The sequence below is a fragment of the Herpailurus yagouaroundi genome, unplaced genomic scaffold (assembly GCF_014898765.1).
Source record: "Herpailurus yagouaroundi ecotype Mexico unplaced genomic scaffold, PumYag 190, whole genome shotgun sequence".
NCBI classification, from domain to species: Eukaryota; Metazoa; Chordata; class Mammalia; order Carnivora; family Felidae; genus Herpailurus; species Herpailurus yagouaroundi.
This window is the reverse complement of record NW_024412421.1, coordinates 7013139-7040090: the sequence shown is the minus strand read 5'-3', so window position 1 is coordinate 7040090 and position 26952 is coordinate 7013139. Positions and strand designations below refer to the sequence as shown.

The 26952-nt window shown below is 35.9% G+C and overlaps 1 protein-coding gene across 5 annotated transcripts in view; it reads right to left on the bottom strand.

Moving 5' to 3' along the window:
• CHD9 (chromodomain helicase DNA binding protein 9) overlaps positions 1-26952 on the bottom strand; it is a 240894-nt gene that overhangs the window by 149372 nt on the left and 64570 nt on the right. For all 5 annotated transcript variants that reach the window (XM_040498014.1, XM_040498017.1, XM_040498016.1 and 2 more), the window contains exon 2: positions 8324-9946. In XM_040498014.1, the coding sequence (XP_040353948.1) occupies positions 8324-9781 (1458 nt within the window). In that variant the 5' untranslated portion in view covers positions 9782-9946. The remainder of the gene's footprint in view (positions 1-8323; positions 9947-26952) is intronic.

Genomic DNA, 26952 nt, shown 5'->3' with positions numbered 1-26952 from the left:
AAAAGTCTTACATTCATTTGAGGTATTTAGGGGAATAAAGCCCTGGGAAATTTATCTAGCAATATCACAAGTATATCTCTCAGTAACTTTTTTTTCTTTTTTCTCTTAACGTTTATTTACTTTGAGAGAGAGAGAGAGAGAGAGAGAGCAAGCAGAGGAGGGGCAGAGACAGAGCGGGGGACAGAATCCCAAGCAGGATTCGCACCATCAGCACGAAGCCCAACGTGGGGCCCAAACCCACAAACCGCGAGATCACGACCTGAGCCGAAATCAAGAGCAGGGTGCTTAACTGACGGAGCCACCCAGGCGCCCCACTATTTCTTTTTTGACACACAAAAAAATAGTATTTCAAGTTGAGTACATAGCACAACTTTATAAGAGTTTTGCAATAGTTTGTAATAAAGTAGATTAGAAGCTCAAAAGAAAAGGGCCTGCTTTCTTGGCTCTGCCATTCACAAAAGCAACTGGACCTGAGACAATTGTATAATATATGTTCATATATTAATAGATGTATATGAAGAATCACATAATGGGAGATCGCTAAAAAGTCATGAAACAGAGACAACCTAGAAACTACAATAACTCCTTTAAACAGGATAAGTCAAAAAAATTAATTTTTTGTTTGTAAATCACTCATTCCTAATCACTCAGCTGGACAGCTAAGGAAAAGTACTGGAAACCACTGTAATCGAAACTGAATCAGAAATGAAAAGATAACAGCTCTGAAATTATAATGGGATCAAAGGGAAAGTATGATTTTTCAATTTGAGTTCTTCGAAGGCAAAGGACCAGATCCTTCATTTTTGCAACCTCACTGCCCAGCATAATCTCATATACCTGGTGGACAACTAGTAAATTTTGAATAAAAGCATTAAAAATGCAACACTTCCAAAACACAGATGTTATATAAAATTCAGTATATACAACTTATACCTACATTTGACAAATAATAAGGGTGTTTTCTTTAAAGACTAAAGATATAGTTAAAACCTTATGACACATTAAAAGCTATATACACCTAACAAACAAAACCCTCCAAAAGTTAACTTATCTCTCAATTTGGAGACAACCAGTCATATTTGCATTTTATAACACGACACAGTAAATCTAAGTGTCTCACTATCGTATGGTATCACTTTCATTTCTGAGTTTAAACTACAAAAGGAATCTGATAACTAGTTAGCAAGCAAATTATGACTTCTCTACCACTGTTTTGTTTTGTTTTGTTTTTTTCGTGTTTGAGAATGGAGGAAAATCTTGTCCAGATCAAAAATCCTATGAAATTCCATGAAATGGTCAATGTAAACTTGTACTGCTTTCAGGTACACAAACATATATTCACGTAGGAAAAAATCTTGCTTTAAAGACTGTCCTTTCATAATCTGTAAGGTATTACTTGCATCATAAATGTGCAAGGTATTATTTGCACAGTTGAGCATAGCAAATTACCAGATTTTATGTAACTGAAACTGCAGTCCAAACTTCCCAACTATGTGCTTATTATCCCTTTTCCTATATTACCCACACTACATTGTATTAAAATATTTCCTTAATTTAAAATAATTTCAGCCCAAATACCCAAATGAAGAAACCTGATCACCCACACTGATGTATTCCAAAACAACTGTGTATTCATGTTATCATAATAGATATAAAGTTGGATGGCTCAGTAGCCCTATCACGTTGTTTTCAATTTCAGACATTAACAAGTAAATGACGGAGTAGTCCTAAGCTATCTGGAAGTGCACCTCATCAATAAAATTAAACACAACAAAATTTTGTTAGACCTACTTTGAAGTTTGGCTTGGATCTCATGCTCTTCACATACTGCACTAATCCACAAATTTCTCACCAACTGCTGCCTCTTCCCCACCCCTGGAATTCACTTCCTGTTCACCTTTCACCCTTAAGTATGCATGTTAGAGGTCAACAGCCTTAAAGCTACTGTTAACGACTGGAGTTTCTGTTACTCTGATTCTTGGCAGGCTGTGCAGAGCTCAACTCTTCTACAATACAGTCAGAGTTCAGTTATTAAGATCATATTTTAGAACTAGCTAATATTCCATGAATTTCTCCGTTCAAATAGAACATTTTAATCCTGAAGACATGACAGAAATGTCAAAGCCAAAAACTAGTCCACTTGAACTGGGAAAAAAAAAAAAAGGAACTAAAAGGGAAATTCCTATACATAATTTCTATATTGTGTTCTGGCTTAGACAATAGGAATTCTGAAACTTCTTATAGGCAATATACCACACCAAATGCATAAAGATTTAAGCATACTGATCAACAGAAGGATGGTATAAGATTTTTAATCACTTCAAGGAGACAATCTAAAAACTTCTTAGTTTTTTCTCTTCCTTTTGTCCAGAATATATGTGGAGTGACAAGTTTTTTTTAATTGTACACACACACACACATATATGTGTGTGTGTATATATATATATGTGTATATATATATATACATATATATATATATGTATATATATATATATATATATATATATATATATATATATATATACATATATATATATGTTGGTTTTTTGACTTAGGAAAAGTTACCACTAGGAGAAAAAAAAACCTAGCAAAGAGCTTGGGATCCTCTGAGTTCAAATGAGTATAACAACATATAGCAAATCCCTTTAGTTTTACATAGGTTTTTTTTCCCATTCTTTTTAAACATAGTTTATTAGTTTTTTTTAATGTTTATTTTTGACAGAGACAGAGAGAGAGACAGAGCATGAGCGGGGGAGGGGCAGAGAGAGAAGGAGACACAGAATCTGAAGCAGGCTCCAGGCTCTGAGCTGTCAGCACAGAGCCCGATGCAGAACTCGAACTCGCAGACCCCAAGATCATGACCTGAGTCGGTTGGACGCTCAACCGACTGAGCCACCCAGGCACCCCCCGTCTTTTTTAAAAACAACTTTCCTTCTACACAAAATTAGCTATGTTTCTGCTTAAGAAATGTGTTCCAACAGATTTTTACTTAAGTGGGGATCCTTACTTAAGTGTAAAAATAACCATAACATATTTGAACATACAAGACCTCCATATAAAAGTCTCTTTCTCTTCATCTTTTCCTAACCAAGCATTCTACCACCATCATCATCGCCCTCTGGGGGTGGGAGAGGGTGCCATATAATTAAAGATTTTCATGCTTAATAGAATACATTTTAACTATCTGGAAATTTACTCATGTTTAATAAGTTCCCTGACATTGTTGGATAGCAGAGAACCTGTCATATTTCTTTCTCTTTCTTCATTATTTGTAATCACCACTCACGAGCTAAACAGGCAATATGAATGATATGTCCTGCAATGAAACCCAAAATTACAACTGCAGAGTCTTAAGAGTTGAAAAGAACCTACCAATTTAGTCCATCTTACACCCACTCTAGGAATTCTTTCTGTGACACATCTGAGCCATTCTATTTACCTGCTTTCATTGAAAGGAACTTCAAACTTCTTCCTTAGTATCAAATGATAATCCACTTTTCTGTGACTTTCACTTAGCAAGCCTAGTTCTGACCTCTAACGTTCTTTAAACACTTGAAGATAATGATCACATTTATCTTTAGAGCATTTGTTGTTACCTTCTTATTATACAGTTTTATTAAAAATGTCTCAACACTCTTGGAAGCAATAGCTATTTTGGTTTACTTCTCTTTGTTCTGGGAGTGTTTTTCCCTTTGGTAATGGATAAACTATTTGCCAACATGGCCAGAATACATGAGATGCATGCTCTTTTCCACTTAAAGATTCTAAAGCAAGTTTCTGCCTCATCAGTAGGGTAGATTTTTGAAAGGGGGAGGGGATGAGTAGGGAAAAATCATTTAGTATATTATTGTTACATATTACAATGTACTAACATACTTTGAAGGAAAGTAAAAGTGGGTAAGACAACAATATAATGGACTTAAACTTGGTTTGAATCCAGTCTGGCCACTGGCTATCTCCACACTAGGTGTGTGTGTCACTTGGGGTATATACTATTTAATTTCTCTGTACTTCAGTTTCCTCCCACAGAAACTCAAGGAAATAACTGTATCCAAATAAAAGGAGTGTTGTGAGGGATCCATGTATTAATGTACGCTAAAGTATTCAGAATACTGCTTAACACAAAGTAGGTACTCTACATGTTAGTCATTATAATATTTGCTATTGCTACACATCTATTTTAAATTGAATTGTGATGGTAATATATGCAAGAAAAATATAAATATATTTTAATTAAACATGATTCAGATTTTTCCAGTGCTCAATAATAACCTTATTTTTTATGTGGTACTTTTAGCAATCCTGTAATGGTTAAACTATTCAGCCATTCAAAATCATTTTCAGAAAAACAGTCAATGACTTGAAAAATGTCTGCAACATAGTAATTGGAAGGTGAAAAGAGCCACTTGCCAAAAAGCATGAACTATAATGACCTCAACTTTATTTCTTAAAAATGCAAAAATATGTAGGTGAAGGACAGGGATGAGACAAACAACAGATCTCACTGGAAACTCATACAGCAAAATGTCAACAATGGCATCTTTGGTAGTGGTATTACAAGTAACATTAAAAAAATTTTTTTTAATGTTTATTTATTTTGGGGGGAGAAAGAGAGAAAGTGTGTGTGTGTGTGTGTGTGTGTGTGTGTGTGTGTGTGGTGTGAGCAGGGGAGGGGCAGAGAGAGAGGGGGAGACACAGAATCTGAAGCAGGCTCCAGGCTCTGAGCTGTCAGCACAGAACCCGATGGGGGCTTGAACTCACAAACTGTGAGAACACGACTTGAGCCAAAGTCAGTCGGTTAACTGCCTGAGCCACCCAGGCGCCCCACAAGTAACTTATTTTTAACTTGTTTGTTTTCTATATGGTCCAATTTTTTTAAAAACCACATATTAAATTTTTTATCACAAAAAAATTCATTGTTTTAAAATGTGTCTGACATAGGCTATTCAAACAGGTGTTTCTCTACTTTCTTTAAAAACCTATAGGTAATGTAAGTTTCCCTATCCTCGGGAAGAAAATGAAAAATTCAAGGTACTAAATAAAGTAATAAATTCATCACAGTATGAAACCAACAAGGAATTATATACATCCTAAAATTATATTTTTTGTTTTGAATGCTATTTCAGCTATCCCACATATTTTACACGGCTATCAAACTTACATTAAATTGAATTTATAAACATTGAGAGAACACATAATGTTATTTCTACTTTACAAAGAAGACAAAAATGAAAGATTTCGTGTTACAAAATAGCAGAAGGTGTCTGTCATAAGAGAGCAATGAAAAGTTTATAGTATTTTTTTCTCGAAATTCCTATGCTCTAAAAATTACACAGGAAAATAAGCTAGTATTTTATGTTTAGTGAGTACTTACATTTAGGAACACTTGCTATAGCTTCTTACCCTTTTTCTTTTCTCATGGTAAAATTCTAGAGTCAATTATATAAGAAATGTTCTCAGCAATATTCACTGTTTTTAATGACTGACAGAGACTTCAGAGTACTTACTTCAAGATATTTGAAATTATATCCACAACCGCCTGACCTCAGTTGGGAGATAAGCAAAAGCAAGGCTTAGAAGTATTCTTTACATATCCAACACTCTCACTGAAGCTTTCTAGAATTCTGAATAGAGTGCCATTATGAATTTTCACACATTAGGTTAAAGAATATCTTGTTTTGGCTATAATAAAATGAATCTCATTTTTTTGATTTGGACAAGCCAAAAGTTATACCAAATAAGAGATTATTTTTTAACCTCTAATGTCTATATACATTCAACTATGCTAATTTAGTCTGAAATGAAATTACTGCGATTAAGAGAGACAGTTAAAAAAAATCTAAAAGAAAAAAATTTATTTCCAAAGAATCTGGGGAAAGACCATAATAACGTAAGAAGAACTACTCATTAATACAGCAATTTTTCTATGTAGTAACCATAACCATCCAGAACATTCGGAAGATTACATAGCCAAAAAAACTTGTAACTCCACCAAAATTTATTAAAATTACACACATTAAATCAAATTTCACATATTTAGGATATGTGACCTATGATTCGGTACATATAAAACCTATCTACAATTCATAAAACTCAGTCATAATCATCCTCCACCTTCTCTACCAAATCCATCCCTCGTCTTCACCCCAACCAACAACTCCCAAATATTTTTAGCACTAAGAAATAATAGGAAACTTGAGAACAGCTTTTGATAAGTCAACAAAATATTCCAAACCAACTGCCTTTTACCTTTTTTGAACACCTAACATAAAGAATGAGATGTTAGCAAAACAAAAACTCTGGAACAAAAAGGTGAATGGATTTAAACAAAGCCTTATGAATGTATCAGTAGAGGAAGATGGTTTATGAAAGGATGGGTCTGAAAAAAATTTCTCTGAGACAATACTATCTACATGCTAGCAAAAGGGACTACTTTAGTTACTTATAATTACCCTTTATTCATTCCAGATCTATAACTTCTTTTAAAGCCAACAGAAATGTTTAGAAATACATGAATTAAAAAAAAATTGATTACAAGGCCCCTAGAAAAATAAAAGTAAACAGTAAATAAATTTTGGGCTTCATAACGACAAGTATACACTAGACAACATGACTAGTCCAACTAGTCAGAAATCTGCATATTAAGTGGACAGATGACCCTAGGTTCAAGCAGTAGAAGTTTTTCCCAGGGTCCTTCTAAAGAGGATGCTTGGTCCTCTTCCAGTAGAGGGAGCAAAATCATAATATTCTACTCAGGCTACAAAAGAGAAGGGAGGGTTTATGAGTGCCTTTTAAATATGTTAAAATCTATCTAAACATGTCAAAAAAATGTACTGAAAATACCACTTGAAACAAATAAAATCAAGCTAAGGGAAAAAAATAAAGATTTTTATCTTCTTTAAACACTTGAAAGCTCTGAAAGGAATGAATGGTCCCTACATGTTTAATTTTAAGTACTGTGATATATTACATTGTCCACCAAATCTCACAGGTAACCAAGGAACTGAAGCATTTTAGAAATCCTGAATTTAACGTGATTTCAGACAAATGATAAAATATTACATTAAATACTTTTTTATTATAAAAGCAACATGGTAGCATGACAAAAACTATAGAAAACAAAGTATTATTGTACTACCCTGACTGAAAGAATCTATTTCAATATTTTTTTCATATGCATATTTTCATACTGCTATGAGAAAAAGCATAATTATAAAAATGTTTAAGTGCTTACTACATACTAAGCATAGTTCTAAGTACTTTTACATATTATACCTTTTTAAATCCTTACCAAAGCTCTACTATGTAGGTCCTGTTATTATTCCACATTTGAAAGGTAAAGCAAATGAGGCACATAGAAATTCTATAATTAGCTAAAAGTCACACAGCTAGTATGTAACAGTAGCTAAGATTCTAACCCAGGTAGTTTGGTACCTGAGCCTGTACTCTTAACCACTTTACTGTGATCTTAATTTTGAATTATACTTTTCCCAAATCATTAACATGGTATTCGGTACTAGTCTTCAAAGTCTTTTTAATGTTTGTGATAGTCCACCTAATACACTATGATAATAAACTATGATGCTTCCAACTGTCCTGTATAGATAGCAGAAGATAAATATCTTTGGATATATTACTTTTGCCACGTTTGGGGTATTGTAATAAAGTATTTTTATATTCAAATATACAACCTAGTTGTTTTCCAAAATACCTGTATCAGTTGACAAAGGTCTGTAAGTTCCAATTTCACCATAAATTCACCAGCATTAAGCATTAACATTTTTTTCTAATACATAAAAATGAAAACACACTGCAAACTGAATTATTAAAGTTGTATATTATTCTGAATGTTTTATTAGCTCAACTTACCTTTTTATGAAATTTCAGCTCCTATGCTTTATCCAGTTATCAACTGAGGTCTTAAAAGTTTGCTTATAAATTTATATGAGCTCTTTATAAGAGTATTAACATGATAAACATTGCGATAAAACGTTCCCAGTCTACTGTTTTCCTTCTAATTATGGTTAAGTTTTCCTTTTTGATAATAAATTGTTTCATTAAAGGCAATTATAATTGAAAGTTACAAAAAGGTCTTAAAACCTGACTATTTTCTAAATATAGAAGTTAACATATTGCTCTGAGCACATCAATGAATAATTTCCAAATATAAGACCGTTAAAGCAACAAAACCTATGTCAAAATATGCATATTCACCTAATAGAATGACTGAGTTTGAGCAACCTTGGATAGGTCTCACATAAAATTAACTCAATGAGTAAAAGTCCATCCTACCCCAAATCATCAAAATAAAAGAGCTACAAACCTGTCGCTGTAAATATAGGCGATTTCTGTCATGTAAATGCTGATGATTCGAAAGTGATGAATGCCAACTGCGAGCTGGACTGTGCAACTGAGTTTGAGCCATCTCTGAAGGCCGAGTTACCAGATGTGAAGTAAACTGCCGTTCAAGGTCATGATCTAAAACATGACTTGAATGATCCTGTCCAAATGTTGCCTCATCAAACTGGGGAAGGAGACCCTCCTGCAGGAGGTCTTCTGGGTCAAGTCCCGTGAATGGCTCAGTTTGAGACTCTACTTGATGAAGTAAATTCTCTTCTAAAGATGAAAAGCCATTAGTTTCTACGTGATCATTGAAATGGCCCATTTGAGTTCCTGAGTCAACAGGATCTGGGAAGTTCATGTGCACAGGAGATAATTTTGAATTGCTATAATTACCCTGAGGATGTGATGAATGCAACATTTGGAAATTACTTGAATTCAACGATGTATTGGGATTTAGCATATGCTGAGTGGAGTCTTGCTTGATTCCCCTATGAGGTGAAAAGGAATTACTTCCAGTAAAATCTGATAAAGCCTGATTTGTATGATTAGGTGCAAGAACAGCAGAGGACTGCAGAAGACTGTTGGGTGAGACGTGATTACTGGAAAAGGAATAATGTGAAGAAAACTGCTGTGAATTACTGACAGAACAAGAAGTCATATTTGGAGAAGGTCCATTAAAATTCCCTTCTTGGTGATTGCTACACTTGAGGAAGTGTACTGAAGGATTTGATGTTTGAGAAAATTGCTGCATTGAAAGAGACTGTTGCGACGTAGATGCATTCGTAATTTGTGATGGGTGGCTAACACTGACTCTGTGTGGACCAGAAACATTAACATCCATAAAATTTTTAGACTGGCTAAGAGAATTTTGCCCTGGGTTAAGACTGTTTCTGTTTTGCTGTGAGCGTAGTGAAGTGCACTGTGTTTGTTGTTCACTGGCCTGAAATAAGGCAAAGTCATGGTGTACCACAAAGCTTTTATTTGGATGCATAGGGTGAGAATGTCCTTGTTGGTGGAAAGGAGACCCATTTTGATTTGAAATGCTGGTAGCTGTCTGATGGCCCCACATTGGACTGCCATCTGCTACATCTGGAAACAAACCATTGGGTTGGTTTGGGGGATGGATTGGAGAACAATTAAACTGAGAGTGTGGAGATAACACGTGTTCAGCTGGGCTACCAAAAGGCTGACTGACCTGGTGAAATTTCATTGAATCAAACTGATTTAACTGCTCATAATCAGTTATCTTCTGATGTGTTGGAGTACCTTGAACATGGTTGAGTGAGTCTATGTGCAAAGGTTCAAATTCTGCACCCAGGTTCAATTCATCGACTAGTGAAACAGGTCCTGGCTGTACAAATGCATCATCTGACAAACCTTCTAAGGTCTCACCAAAAAGATTGGCATCATCAAAAAAGTCCATCATTGGATCTGTCATCTTGAAAAATCCAGTGACGATCTGAGCTGTTCACTCCAAATGAAGTATATTCAGCTTCTCTGTAGTAGATACTATTGGATCATTTCCAAAGGTCATCAACTAATCCAAAACAGGTCAATGTTCATTATTGCTCTAGATAATGACATGTCATGAAGTGTCAGAATCCTAGGAAAATAAGAAAAAGCAATCAAAGTTTAATGATGAGTATTCATTAAAGTTCTACAAAGTTTATATATGATTTTAAAAACTTACAATCTCAATGTACAGTATTTTTTATAGAATAATTCATTGCAAAAAGCTCATTAATATTCCTTACAAGGAAAAAAATGCTGGTGCATGGGACATGACTATATGTATTTAAAAGTAATAGTGCATATTACTTTCATTTTGAAGTTCATATATTTTGATAGAATGTAAACTTGAGAATGGTATGTCAGACTTTCACTTAGACCATGAAATGGCCATCACTCCCTAGCATCACTCCCTAGCAGCTTTGGCATGCATAAAAAATGTATGTATTACACTTGAAAGTAATGTTAAGATAGCTGACATCAGACCTTCTCAGATTGGCCCAAATGAGATGAGTTAGCTATCTGGTCAGTTGACAGACCATGCAGACAGGTGATAGGTTGGGGATGTTCCCACATATTGCTACCATGGTCCCCTTGCCCACCCCCAAGGAAGATGAGCCTTCCTAAGAACCAACTGATTTAGATATCCATGTAGCAAAAGCAAGTACCTTCCTGTTAATAGTCATATTCATTACTCTGTCCCTAAGTCTCCCCCCTTGTCCCAGTAGATCATTTGGAATACAAATATTGCTTACTTACTAAACTGTGCAAATAAATGTGTGGTGACAATCAAACTAAGGCAAAAATAAACAGTAGCAGCTTGAGCTAAGCAATAAATTAGTCTTATGATAGTCTTAAGAGAAAAAATGATTACATTTATGTAAATATATGTATATATAGACACACACATACACGCTACTTCTGTGTGGAAAGGATCTAATGGGTTACTCATTAACATGAAATGGCTAGCTAATTTTCTTCTAGGCCTGTATTATTCCAAACATTTTTTCATAAAGGCAATTTATGGCTCTGCCCTACTGTCTTGCACAGAGAACCACAAATGGAGGTTCCTGCTCCTCTACATATTAGTTTATTTAAAAATTAGTAAAGGCCAGGGGCGCCTGGGCGGCTCAGTTGGTTAAGTGTCCAACTCTTGCTCTCAGCTCAGATCATGATCGCATGGCTTCATGGGTTCAAGCCCCACTGGAAGTGCGGAGGCCGCTTGGGATCTCTCTCTCACCTCTCTCTCTCTCTGCCCCTCCCTTACTTGCCCTATCTCTGCCTCTCTCAAAAAAAGAAAGACACTTAAAAAAAAAATTAGCAAAGGCCTAAGAAACTTTTCCAGAACTTCTATTTTGGGAAGTCCACATTAGGAAATACAAATTTCCTAAACAAAATGTTCACTATTTTAATGTAGAAATACTTTTTTTTTTTTAATTTTTTTTTCAATGTTTATTTATTTTTTGGGGGGGACAGAGAGAGACAGAGCATGAACGGGGGAGGGGCAGAGAGAGAGGAAGACACAGAATCAGAAACAGGCTCCAGGCTCCGAGCCATCAGCCCAGAGCCTGACGCGGGGCTCGAACTCCCGGACTGCGAGATTGTGACCTGGCTGAAGTCGGATGCTTAACTGACTGCGCCACCCAGGTGCCCCAATGTAGAAATACTTTTGAAAAATTCTGAAAAGTAAAACCTACCGAAGTCTATATTAATTGTAATTAGAAACTGACTCATTGTTAAGCACAATGGTATCCAAGTGCTTTAACAAATATATGATTTTAGAAGTGAAATACAGAAAAAAATTATTTTTCTAGATTTTATAATTGTGAGATGGAACAGATGAAGGGTTATGTGGTCTGCAATGAACAAAGCCATTAGAAAAATATAAGGTAGGTTAAATCACTTCTCTGGAGCATATCTTATTTTCAGCTTCAGACTCCAGACTAGGGAACTTTTATGTATACCTAAGTCATTAATCAGGAAATCCGTGTCTTATGCTTTTATATGGATGTATGATTATCAAGAGGAACATAAAATGAGATACAATGAAAGTTACCAAATCCAATACATCATCAAATATGACATACATCATTACCTGATATAACATGAAGAAAAAAAAATGCCGTCAGTTAAACTATGGCACTATACCACTTCACATTTTTATTTTATAATGAACGAAATGACCTTTTTAAAGGTTTTTAGACTTAGTCTTATTCCAAAGGATCTGACAATTTCTTCTGCCTTGAGGTACTCTGCTTGGTCCATAAAGCACTTGATTGTTGCTCTGTAAGTAAATGTGGAATTGCTGTCATTTCTTCAACAAATATTTGCTTCACTAATTAAATTTATGCTCTGCTACTCTGTTTCTGTGCCTCTCTACGTAATCAATGCCTTTGTGGTTAAATACTGAAAAACAGAGTATATTTGTAAAGATATTTTAAATAACAAACACATGTGGTACTATTATACGTAGCCCAACTGAGGCGATGGCAAGATAAAGAACCATGACTAACTTTGTGTACACAGAGACAACGACTCCATGACAGCCACCTGGGAAATACTGACTGAGACACATCCCAATTTCAGAGATATTAAAGGGGGAAAAAAATATGCATCTTAGGATTAACTTCTTAAATAATGAGAATGTATTACTTCAAGAGTTCAGAACCCAGAACTATAAAAATCTACCGCCCAACTGAATGTTGACAGAGATGACATTAGTTCATATAGTTCTATTTACTGTGATAACAGTGAACTTAAATATAAATAAATATAAAACATTATTAATTTATACAGATTTACTATATGCTTATACATTTGTTCTTAAAAAAACAGTTAAAGAATTTTTAGGAAACTGCTCTGGAAATAAATATATATCAGAGCAGTAACAGAACAGTCCATAGAGGAAAGAACTGGTACAGTCTTTGCAATTTTGTACATGATGGTAAATTATGCTAAAGCAGAGTGTTTTCTACATTTATATAACCTGAAGCTTAACAAAAATATGGGAGAAGTAGACATTTTAATTAAGAAACCAAGTCTGGGGGCACCTGGGTGGCTCAGTCAGTTAAGCATCTAACTTCGGCTCAGGTCATTATCTCATGGTTCATGGGTTCGAGCCCCACATCAGGCTCTACGGTGACAGCTCAGAGCCTGGAGCCTGCTTTGGATTCTGTTTCTCCCTCTCTCTCTACCCCTCCCCTGCTCAAGCTCTGTCTCTCTCTCTCTCTCTCTCAAAAATAAATAAAACAGGGGCGCCTGGGTGGCTCAGTCAGTTGAGCGTCCAACTTCAGCTCAGGTCATGATCTCGCGGTCTGTGAGTTCGAGCCCCGCGTCGGGCTCTGTGCTGACAGCTCAGAGCCTGGATCCTGCTTCGGATTCTGTGTCTCCCTCTCTCTCTGCCCCTCCCCCGCTCATGTTCTGTCTCTCTCTCTCTGTCAAAAATAAACATTAAAAAAAAATTAAAGGGGCGCCTGGGTGGCGCAGTCGGTTAAGCGTCCAACTTCAGCCAGGTCACGATCTCGCGGTCTGGGAGTTCGAGCCCCGCGTCAGGCCCTGGGCTGATGGCTCACAGCCTGGAGCCTGTTTCCAATTCTGTGTCTCCCTCTCTCTCTGCCCCTCCCCCGTTCATGCTCTGTCTCTCTCTGTCCTAAAAATAAATAAACGTTGGAAAAAAAAAATAAAAAAAAAAATAAAAAAAAAAAATAAAACATTAAAAACAAAAAGAACAAGTTTGCCATTTTCTCATCCAATAAACATTTATGGATAAACAACAACCTACACAAACTCGATAAGTAGTAATTGATACCTGAGGGAATTTAGACATGTAAATAGAACATTATCAGCACGTTACTTGTGCTTTGCTAAAAGTAAGTGCATAAGAGGAACATCTAATAATGTAAACACCAATACTATACTAAGAAGATACAGATTCCATATGTGATAAGATATATGTAAGTAGTCGACCTTAGTTATAAAAACTGAGACTGAAGGTGAACTATGAAAAAATGCACAAAAAATCTAATAAAGCCATGTTTTCTGATTTGAACAGTTTATTCTACAATTGACACAAGGCTCATTTAAGTTCTTAAGATCTAGTGTTGTAATTTATTCTGTAAATGTACCATTTTCTAACTTTATGAAAATATCACATCAAGCTTGTTTTAACTTGTTGTTTAATTAGGCAAATATTTATGGACTGTCTATTATATCCAAAGCAACTCTGTAGAAACTGCAAAAGTTTCTGCCCTCAGGAAGTTCAGAATTTAAATGGAGGAAAAAGGGGGGAATGGCACGAGAAAAACACAGTACATATTGAATAAAATATGGTAACTGTGTCCACAGGTTCATCAAGAAGATAATTTATAAAAATAACATTTTTGGCAAGTTATTCAGGAAAAACTTCTTGGAACAGTTAGCATTTGAAGAAGTCTTATTAGAAAAGGACTGGAAGGGAAGGTCAAAGAATTCAGGAATAAAGAAATAGCATGAAGGAAGTAAGTACAGTATGACCATTGCAAAGGGTATATAACAAAGGAAGAAAAGTAGAAAACAAAGGCAGAAACATAAGTTGGGAATACTGCTGTAGGGGGCCTTATCGATTAAGTACATTAAAAGAATACATTTGGGGGACAGAATTCTTCTAAGGTTGAGACAAGTATTTAGAATCAAAATGAAATTACTTCTCTATCTTCATTTCTATATTTACTGGATGCCAATGACCTGAGGATCAAACAAAACGGATTCAAACATCAAAAGGACAGAATCCCTGCCTTCACAAAGTTCATAATCCAGAGGGGAAGAAAACACATAAACACATAGTGATATATGCCTTAGCAGAGATGTATACACAGCACTATGTTATGGTGGCACAGATTAGATCGCAGTTAATTATTTCTGGAGAAGATCGGCAAAGGCATAGGGATGAGCTAACACTTGAACTGGGCCTTAAGAGTAAAAACAAAATCATTGAATATGAGTTCTGAAACAGAATTTATGTATATAAACATACTTCAATTGTAAATTGACTTCCTCAATATCTAACAGTTGCTTTCTTTCCAAGACATCTCTGTATTCTCCAAATAAATCTCTCAATATTTTTCTACTAAATGAATTAGTCTTCCCAGTAAATTCTACACATTAAGAGTCTCATCCCATTTAATACGAAGAGCACTGATCCCTACCAAATTATTCGTTTTCTATTAGTCATCTCTTCAGCATTTCTATACATTAAATTTGTGCTACATTAATTTTTACTTTGTTTATGAGCTACTCATAGCTATTTCAAATTTATATTTGGAGAAAATTCAGCTTCAGAATCACCTGATTCAACTGTCTAGTAACCTGTGCATACTACAAATAACACTCCATTATAAATCTGTATTATATTTCTTTTTATTTTCTCTCCACTAGACTATATACCCTCGGGAAAAAAAAGGAACACCTTTATCATCCTCGTATCCTTAGTATGTTGCCTAGCTTAGTAGGCACACAATAAATTTTTGCTGAATCAGTGGATGACTGCATAAGAATTAGGAAGAACATGATACCTAAAACGAAACATAGACCAGAGTCCTGCCTCTTCCACTTCCTAGATGTATGATTTTGAGAAGATCACATACTATTTGTTTTCATCTGTAAAAAACAAAACAAAACAAAACAAAACAAACCCCAAAAAACAAATAACATAACAACACAAACTATTAACTACAGTCCTGTCTGCCTCAAAGGTGAATTATAAAGTACTGTATTAAATAAAGGAAGCGGTAACCCCTATTAAAATAGGAAACAGGTGTTTTACAATCCTTTCACTCTCTTGCATTATTCCTAAAACTGGCAAGGACACAGTGGAAACACTACAAGAAATGCCCAGAGGTAAAGGAGGACTTAGCATTTAGAGAACTACTCAATAGTGTAGTGTGGCCAGAGCATACTACTAGCCAAAACAGAGATGTTGAGAGGCAAGCAGAGGTCAGATATCTAAGGCTTTAAATTAGCCATGTTAAGAAATCTGGACTTTATCCTAGAGGCAATAGGGAGCTATTTCACTATTCAAAATTTCTCTGGCCTAACAACACTTGATTAACTTTTTTACTGTGGTAAAATTTAAAGTTATTTTTGGATAGCAAATAGCAACTCTCTCAATAACAGCGACCAAAACACTGAAGTTGTACCTAGAAATATTTATCTGTCATTTTAAAGAATATCTTTACTTGGCAAAATAAAAAGCTGGCAAACTTCAATTTACCATTTCTTTGTTTAAAAAAAAAAAAAAAAGAAAAAAAAGGTCTATGAACTTCTAGAACAGTTCCTGTTAAGGAAACTACTTGAATATCTGTTAAAAATTTCTTTAGAAGTTCAATTTTCCTCCTGCCTTCCTAGGCATGTACTTTAAGATTGTTTAAAACAAACCTAATTATGACAACCTTCAAATTCTTGAAGACTTATGTCTCCCCTACAGCTTCTCTTTTCAAAGCTATCAGCAAAAATTTTTCCAGCTTATTGAAATGTGAAAAATCCTATATAAAAAATAAAGAGATACTAGAAAATACCCTCAGATGAATAAAAATGAAAACACAAGCAAAAGTTATGATGCATCAAAAGCAATGGTCTAAGGGAAATTTATACTTGTAAACAACCGCATTTAAAAAAATCTCAAATTGATAACCTAACTGTACACCTTAAAAAAATAAGCAAACTTGGGACACCTCGGTGGCTCAGTAGGTTGAGCACCTGACTTTGGCTCAGGTCACGATCTCGAGGTTCGTGGGTTTGAGCCCCGCCTCGGGATCTCTGCTAACACCTAGGAGGCTGGAGCCTGCTTTGGATTCAATGTCTCCCTCTCTCTCTGCCTCTCCCCTGCTCACACTCTGTCTCTCAAAAATAGACATTAAAAAAAAAATTTTTTTTAAAGCAATAAGCAAACTAAATGCAAAGGAAGCAGAAAGAAATAATAGAGCGGAGATAAATGAAATAAAGAAGAGAAAAACAAAAGAGGAAAATCATTAAATTTAACATTAGTTCTCTGAAAAGATCAACAAAATTGACAAGATCCCAATTACTAAAAACAGAAACAAGAGAGGATATTACATCTTATAAGACTATAGAAGTACTGTATACGTCCTTTTTATATAAGAATAAGTCCTTTTTATTTTATTTATTATTTTTTTTAAAGAGTTTTTTTTTTTTCAACGTTTATTTATTTTTGGGACAGAGAGAGACAGAGCATGAACGGGGGAGGGGCAGAGAGAGAGGGAGACACAGAATCGGAAACAGGCTCCAGGCTCTGAGCCATCAGCCCAGAGCCCGACGCGGGGCTCGAACTCACGGACCGCGAGATCGTGACCTGGCTGAAGTCGGACGCTTAACCGACTGCGACACCCAGGCGCCCCGAATAAGTCCTTTTTAAATAAGAATAATATGAACACTACACACCAATAAATTGGATAAACTTAGAAGATGAAATGAACAAATTACATGTCATGTAAACTACAAAAATTGACTCAAAAAGAAACTGAAAATCTAAATAGACCTATAACAAATAAGATTGAATCTGTAATCAAAAACTTCCCAAACTTCCCTGGACAAAAGTCCAGGACCAGATGGCTTTAACAGTGAACTCTACCAAATACTTAAAGAATTGACACCACCAATTCTTCTCAACTTGTTCCACAAAAATAAAAAGGTAGAAGTACTTTCTAACTCATTTTGTGAGACCAACATTATGCCTGATAATGAAGCCAAAGACATCACAAGGCAAAAAACTCAAAACCAAAAAACAAGACACTAAAGACTAATATCTCTTATAAACATAGATGGAGAAATTGTCAACAAAATATTAGCAGACCAAATCCCACAGCATTTTATACATATATGTACATATACGGTGTATTATATGAAAAAGTGAGAATTATCCTACACGTGTAAAGGCAATTAACATACAAAAGTCAATCGATATAATACACTGCATGAATAGAAAGAAGGTAAAAGAACATCATCATATCAATTGATGCAAAAAAAGCATATGACAAAATCTACTACCCTTCCAGCACCCTTTCATGATAAAAACACTTAATAAAATAGGAATAGAAAGGAATTTCCTCAATATGATAAAGGCCCTATATAAACAACTTAACACCTAACATCAAACTCAACAGTAACAGAATGAAAGCTTTTGTTCCCAAATCAGGAACAAGACAAGGATGCCCACTTTCACTACTTGTATTCAACGTAGACTGAAGGATTTAGCCAGAGAAAACAGGCAAGAAAGTAAAAGAAAAGCCATCTGAATTAGAAAGGAAAAGGTACAATTATCTCTGTTCACAGATTACATGATCTTGTATGTGTGTAGAAAACATATACACAAACTGTTAGAGCTAATAAACAAATTCAGCAAAATTGTAGGATACAAATCTATGCAGAAAAACCAGTTGTATTTCTGTGAGACAGTAATCAACACTATGTAAAGGAAATAAAGAAAACAATTCCATTGGGGGACCTGTCTGGATCAGTTGGTAGAGTGTGTGACTCTTGACCTAAGGGTTGTGAGCCTAAGTCCCACATTGGGTGTGAATAAAATGAGAGAGAGAGAGAGAGAGAGAGAGAGAGAGAGAGAGAGAAAGAAAAGAAAAAGAAAGAATTACTTAAACATAGAGATTACTTAAAAATAAAATAGAAAGGGAAAGAAAGGAAGAAAGAAAACAATTCCATTTACAATAGCATTAGAAAATAAGATACTTAGGAATAAATTTAATGAAAGACATGTAAGATGTGTACACTGAAGACTATACATTGTTTTGAAGACAAAACACTGCTGAAAGGAATTAAGGTAGATCTAAATAAATGGAAAAACATCCTGTGTACATGGACTGGAAGACTTAATATTGTTGAGATGACATTAATACCCAAAGCAATCTACACATTCAATGCAATTTCTATCAAAATTCCAATGATTTTTTGCATATACAAAAAAACTCATCCTAAAATTCATATGGAATTTCAAGGGACCCAGAAGAGCCAAAACAATATTGAAAAAGAACAAAGTTGGAAGACCCACACGTCCCACTTTCAAAACTTACCACAAAACTACAATAATCAAAACATGTGGTATTGGCATAAGGATAGACAATATAGACTGATGGAATAGTAGGGAAAGTCCAAAAGTAAACCTTCACATGGTCAACTGATTTTTGACAAGAGTGCCAAGAACATTCAATGGGGAAAAAATAGTCTCTTCTACAACTGATGTTGGGAAAACTGGAGAGCCACATGCAAAGGAATAAAGCTGAACTCTTACCTTAGACCATAAAAAAAATCAACTGAAATATACCAAAGATCTAAATTTAAGAGCTAAAACTGTAACACTATTAGAAGAAACCATAGGTGCAAATCTTCATGACTCTGGATTAGCAATGGTTTCTTAAATATAATATCAAAAGCACAGGTAATAAAAGAAGAAAAAAAAGATAAATTGAACTTCATAAAAATTAAAAACTTGTGCACCAAAGAATACTATCAACAGAGTAAAAAGACAACCCACAGAATGGGAGAAAATATTTGCAAATCATGTATCTGATAAAAGTTTAATATCTAGAATTTATTATTTCTAAAAAAAAATTTTTTTTAACGTTTATTTTTATTTTTGAGACAGAGAGAGAGCATGAACGGGGGAGGGACAGAGAGAGGGAGACACAGAATCTGAAATAGGCTCCAGGCTCTGAGCTGTCAGCACAGAGCCCGACGCGGGGCTCGAACTCACGGACCGCAAGATCATGACCTGAGCCGAAGTCAGCCGCTTAACCGACTGAGCCACCCAGGCGCCCCAATATCTAGAATTTATAAAGAACTCCCAAAAACTCACTACTATACTCAACCCAGTTTTAAAATGGACAAAGGACTTCAATAAACATTTATCCAAAGAAGATGTAGACATGCCCAATTAACAGAGATACTCAACATCAGTCATTAGGAGAACGCAAATCAAAATCACAATAAGATTTCACTTCACAACTACTAGGAATATTATTTTAAAAATGAAAAGTAACAAGTGTTTGAAAAGATGTGGGAAAGTTGGAATACTCCTACATTGCCATTAGTAATGTAAAATGGCACAGCCACTATGAAAAAGTGTGGTTGTTCCTTAAAAAGTTAAAGAATTACCATATAACCCAGGAATTCTACTTCTAGATACAAACTATACACCCCAAAGAATTAGAAACAGAGACCCAAATATTTATATGCAAAAGTTCATAGCGGCATTATTCACAACAGCCAAAAGTTGAAAACAGTCCAAGTATCCATCAACAGACGAATGAACAAAATCTGGTAGATACCTAAAATGGAATGTGATCCAACCATAAAAAGGGGATAGAGTTCTGATACCTGCTACAATGTGGATGAACCTAGAAAACATTATGCTAAGTATAATAAGTAGACACAAAAGGGAAAATATTATATGATTCCACTATACAAAATATTTAGAATATGTGGAATAGGCAAATTCATAAAGATAAAAGGATTAAAGATTACCAGAGGCTAGGGAGAGGGAAAAATAAGGAGTTATCTCTTAATGAGTAGTTTCTGTTTAGGGAGGTAGGGAAGAAACGGAAGACAGTAGTGAAGGTTACACAATATTGTCAGTGGAAATAATGCCACTGAATTTTACACATAACACATTAAAAATTTAATTTAAATTTAAAAATATTTTTTATTAAAGGGTACCTGGGTGGCTCAGTTGGTTAAAGGACCAACTCTTGATTTCGGGGCATGGTTGTGAGATAGAGCCCTGCGTCAGGCTCTGCACTGACGGCGAAGAGTCTGCTTGAGATTCTCTCTCTCTCTTTATGCACCTCCTCTGCTCACTCATTCTTGCAAAATAAACTTTTAAAAATATTAAAAACAATTTTATTACGTTTCTTTATTTTTGAGAGGCAGGGAGAGACAGAGTGCAAGTGGGGGAGGGGCAGAGAGAGAGGGAGACACAGAACCGGAAGCAGGCTCCAGGCTCTGAGCTGTCAGCACAGAGCCCGATGCAGGACTCATGAACTGTGAGATCATAACCTGAGCCGAAGAAGGACGCTCAACCGACTGAGCCACCCCGGCACCCCTTAAAAAATATTTTTAATTAAAAAAGCCAGACATGTTTTTTCCTCAAGGCCTTTGCACTTGCTATGTACAGTCTTCTTTCATTTCATCCAGTTCTTTCCTCAAAAGTAACTTTCTCACTGAGGCCCTTCTTGACCACCCTATCTAAAATGTCACCATTTCCAGGGCACGTGGGTGGCTCAGTTGGTTAAGCGCTGACTCTTGATTTTGGCTCAGGTCCCGATCTCACAGCTGGTGGGTTTGAGCCCTGTATTAGGCTCCATGCTGACGGTGCAAAGCTTGCTTTGGATTCTCTGTCTCCCTCTCTTTCTGGCCCCCCCCCCCCCCACCGCTCACTCTCTCTCTCTCAAAATAAATAAACATTAAAAATAAATAAATGAGGGGCGCCTGGGTGGCGCAGTCGGTTAAGCGTTCGACTTCAGCCAGGTCACGATCTCGCGGTCCGTGAGTTCGAGTCCCGCGACAGGTTCTGGGCTGATGGCTCGGAGCCTGGAGCCTGTTTCCGATTCTGTGTCTCCCTCTCTCTCTGCCCCTCCCCCGTTCATGCTCTGTCTCTCTCTGTCCCAAAAATAAATTTTAAAAAGTTGAAAAAAAAATTAAAAAAAAAATAAAGAAATAAATGAAATGTCCCCATTTCCTGTCCAATACGGGATATTCCCCTTCCCTGCTTTATTTTTCTACCTTAGCACTGGCTAACATTCTATATATTTTATATATTTATCATGTTTAAAGCTTATGCTTCCCATAAAATGTAAGTTCTACGTCGAAAATTTTTATATGATGTATCCCTAGTACTTATTATATAAGTATATAATAAGTATATAAAATATAGTAAGTAGTCAATAAATACTCATGGAATGGACCAATTTTTCTTTTTGCTTGGGGAAAGGGAATGCTACATAAGGCAGAAATTGTTTTTGTTCTTTTAAAAAATCTTACATGAAAGTTTTTTTTAAAAAATGGCAACACTGGTTACCTGGACATTGGAGTTTATGCTCCATGTAAAAAATATTTTTTATTTTTAATTACGGTAAAACATATATAAGCAAAAAACTTACAACCTTAATTAACCATTTTTTACGAGTACAATTCAGAACCTTTTAACATATATTCACATTGTGCACACACTCTCTTTTTCATCTTGGAAATTTGAAACCATGCATCCATTAAACAATTCCTCATTTCTCCCTCCCCACATCCCTGGCAACCACCATTCTACTTTCTCTTTCTAGGAATTTGACTATTCTAGATACCGGACATAAGTGGAACCATACAGTATTTGCATGTGACTGGGTTATTTCACTTAGCCTAATCTCCTCAAGATTCATCCATTTTGTAGTATGTGTCAGAATTGCCCTTCTTTTAAAGGCTGAATAATATTCCAGTGCATGTGTATTATGGCCCAATGTTTATTGCTCCCCTCCCCCCCCCCAAGTATTTCTCAAGTTCTTTTTGAATAAGAAGCATGACATGCTGTAGAATCTACCCTTTGGTAGTATGTTCAGCTTTTTTTACATGGGAAGTGCAGTAATAAAAGACATCTGGATAGCAAATCACAAACTGTGACCCAATTTTCAGCCCTCAAATGGTTAGAAAACTTCTACCCAAGGAGCACCTGGGGGTGGCTCAGTCGGTTGTGTCTGACTTTGGCTCAGGTCATGATCTCACAGTTCTTGGGTTCGAGCCGAGTCGGGCTCTGTGCTAACAGCCCAGAACCTGCTGCAGATTCTGTCTCTCTGTCTCTGTCTCTCAAAAATAAATAAATAAATTTTTAAAAAGAAAAGAAAATAAAAAAAGAAAACTTCTACCCAAAGTACTCAAAGTAATTCTTTAATATGGATATTAAGTATGTCTCTTCTTAATTTACCTAACAGTTACTTATAAGCCTACACAGATATTTTCAAAGTAGGCTAACAGGATCCAAAAGAAAAAATTCATTACCCCGAACTATAGACTAAAACCTATTAGTATTATTTGTTTTTCCCTTATCAGGAGACCAAAATTCTAATCTCTGACAGTAACTGAATGTGTGACAACACAGTTAGCCCTCTGGACTTCAGTTTCCTCATCAATGACAGGTTTCGATAAGATGCCTGTGAAGGTATCTTATAACTCAACATTGTATACTGTAGTTTACTTTCCATTCATATATTCAAAAGTTATAAAAATTCTATAGACTTCCAAGAAAGAAATTTTTAAAAAATTACCCCAACCAAACTAGAGATGTAAGCTCCATCAGGAAAAAAATTTTAAAATTCTCATCAAGGAAAAAAAGCAAGGAAGACTTTAAAGTGGTGGGGCCCCATATTCTAAAATAAAAACTTACTGAAATTAAATTTTTAAAAGTTTTTAATTTTAAAAAGACCATGCTTTTTCCTCCTCTTGAAGACGTCAATAATTACCTTCTATATGTAAAATTCCTTTAAAAACTTATGTGAAAGACATTCTATTAAGTTGTAGAAATATCCTCATCTTTTAATTTTTCAGGCTAATATGACCTTAACATATAACAACATGAGTATTAGCAAAAATTAGAACCCAACAAAAATATACACCAATTGGAAAGTTATCCAGAAGGACATCCTTCTAAATTATTTTCAACAGCTAACAATTAAATCCTGAGGTTGTTCTATTAATGTACAATACACAAAATCATGAAAGAAGCCCATAGAATAAAAGACTTTAATGTCTTATATGCCAATCTCTGTATTTGTTTATACTGTTCTATTAAATCCCATCCTTAACTCTGCTGTATGTATCATCAACACATTTTGGATTAGTCTCACTGCAATATATCTAACTTCAACTGTTTAATAATAAAATAGATTCACTAGTCAATTAGGACCATATGTGGCAAAGGTAAGTCAGCAGCAAATGTAGAGCTGAAGGACCCCAAGGTTTCCAACTGCCATCTCTCTAAACTGCATAACCTTGAGCAGTTCTTGGAACCTCTCAGTCTATTTCCCTTAGGTGATCATCTACTTGACAGGGTTATTCCAGAGTTCAGAAGAACAGATCCAAAGTCCCAAAACATGGTAAGTGCTCGACAGATACGTATTTCCCTCTCACGGACCTGCAGAACTAAGAACTGATGACGCTACATTAATTTGCTCAAAAACTGCTAAGATCCAAGACTGTTATATCTGATTGTACTTAGTTTCCAAATGATTTAAAAAATATTTATACAAATCAACAGTATCATCATATGCCTATATCTGCCTTCGCCCTCCTAACATATATACTTGGTTCTTTTTATTCTCTTCCTAAAGATATCAATGCCCCTCCACCCTTATTTGCTTCTCTTCTCCCATAGGTAATCCATGCTCAACCATGTTGAAATGTTGGCCTGAATACAAACTTTCTCCTATCTCCATTAATATGTACAAGAAGTTCTCTACGCCTACAACACTGACCCCCACCTCCCACCTTCCTCCACTTGGTAAGTAATGTCTTTTAGATTAAACTCAAGTTCTACTATTTCTAGGAAGCCTGTATGTAAATGTACGTGTACACACACACATTCTCTCTTTCTCTCTCTCTCTCTCTCCTCGAACTGGTGAGCACTCATTTTCCCATAACTTACACACCGTATTACTGTTCTGGGCCTAGTAGTACACCTAGAATGTCTACTTTAGAAGGTCTAATTTAGTAAGTCTATCTTGTCTACTAAAGATGAATGCAGAGATTAGTTCTTATTCATCTTTATATCCCTAGCATCTACCAGCACAATTCCTGGCACACAGTAAATACTCAAATGCTTTCAAGAATTCAATAATGTCATAACATAAAACAAAACTCATCAACCCTTAATAGTTACTCCAAAGCTGAGATTCAAAACTATTCTTTTAAGCAACAATATATCATTTTTTATGGCTTTAAGAAGCTCCCACTAGGAACACGACAGGGATGCCCACTCTCACCGCTGTTGTTTAACATAGTGCTGGAAGTTCTAGCATCAGCAATCAGACAACAAAAGGAAATCAAAGGCATCAAAATTGGCAAAGATGAAGTCAAGCTTTCGCTTTTTGCAGATGACATGATATTATACATGGAAAATCCGACAGACTCCACCAAAAGTCTGCTAGAACTGATACATGAATTCAGCAAAGTTGCAGGATACAAAATCAATGTACAGAAATCAGTTGCATTCTTATACACTAACAATGAAGTAACAGAAAGACAAATAAGGAAACTGATCCCATTCACAATTGCACCAAGAAGCATAAAATACCTAGGAATAAATCTAACCAAAGATGTAAAGGATCTGTATGCTGAAAACTACAGAAAGCTTATGAAGGTAATTGAAGAAGATTTAAAGAAATGGAAAGACATTCCCTGCTCATGGATTGGAAGAATAAATATTGTCAAAATGTCAATACTACCCAAAGCTATCTACACATTCAATGCAATCCCAATCAAAATTGCACCAGCATTCTTCTCGAAACTAGAACAAGCAATCCTAAAATTCATATGGAACCACAAAAGGCCCCGAATAGCCAAAGTCATTTTGAAGAAGAAGACCAAAGCAGGAGGCATCACAATCCCAGACTTTAGCCTCTACTACAAAGCTGTCATCATCAAGACAGCATGGTATTGGCACAAAAACAGACACATAGACCAATGGAATAGAATAGAAACCCCAGAACTAGACCCACAAATGTATGGCCAACTCATCTTTGACAAAGCAGGAAAGAACATCCAATGGAAAAAAGACAGTCTCTTTAACAAATGGTGCTGGGAGAACTGGACAGCAACATGCAGAAGGTTGAAACTAGACCACTTTCTCACACCATTCACAAAAATAAACTCAAAATGGATAAAGGACCTGAATGTGAGACAGGAAACCATCAAAACCCTAGAGGAGAAAGCAGGAAAAGACCTCTCTGACCTCAGCCGTAGCAATCTCTTACTCGACACATCCCCAAAGGCAAGGGAATTAAAAGCAAAAGTGAATTACTGGGACCTTATGAAGATAAAAAGCTTCTGCACAGCAAAGGAAACAACCAACAAAACTAAAAGGCAACCAACGGAATGGGAAAAGATATTTGCAAATGACATATCGGACAAAGGGCTAGTATCCAAAATCTATAAAGAGCTCACCAAACTCCACACCCGAAAAGCAAATAACCCAGTGAAGAAATGGGCAGAAAACATGAATAGACACTTCTCTAAAGAAGACATCCGGATGGCCAACAGGCACATGAAAAGATGTTCAGCGTCACTCCTTATCAGGGAAATACAAATCAAAACCACACTCAGATATCACCTCACGCCAGTCAGAGTGGCCAAAATGAACAAATCAGGAGACTATAGATGCTGGAGAGGATGTGGAGAAACGGGAACCCTCTTGCACTGTTGGTGGGAATGCAAATTGGTGCAGCCACTCTGGAAGGCAGTGTGGAGGTTCCTCAGAAAATTAAAAATAGACCTACCCTATGACCCAACAATAGCACTGCTAGGAATTTATCCAAGGGACACAGGAGTACTGATGCATAGGGGCACTTGTACCCCAATGTTCATAGCAGCACTCTCAACAATAGCCAAATTATGGAAAGAGCCTAAATGTCCATCAACTGATGAATGGATAAAGAAATTGTGGTTTATATACACTATGGAATACTACGTGGCAATGAGAAAAAATGAAATATGGCCTTTTGTAGCAACGTGGATGGAACTGGAGAGTGTGATGCTAAGTGAAATAAGCCATACAGAGAAAGACAGATACCATATGGTTTCACTCTTACGTGGATCCTGAGAAACTGAACAGGAACCCATGGGGGAGGGGAAGGAAAAAAAAAAAAAAAAAAGAGGTTAGAGTGGGAGAGAGCCAAAGCATAAGAGACTGTTGAGAACTGAGAGCAAACTGAGGGTTGATGGGGGGTGGGAGGGAGGAGAGGGTGGGTGATGGGTATTGAGGAGGGCACCTTTTGGGATGAGCACTGGGTGTTGTATGGAAACCAATTTGACAATAAATTTCATATATAAATAAAAAAAAAA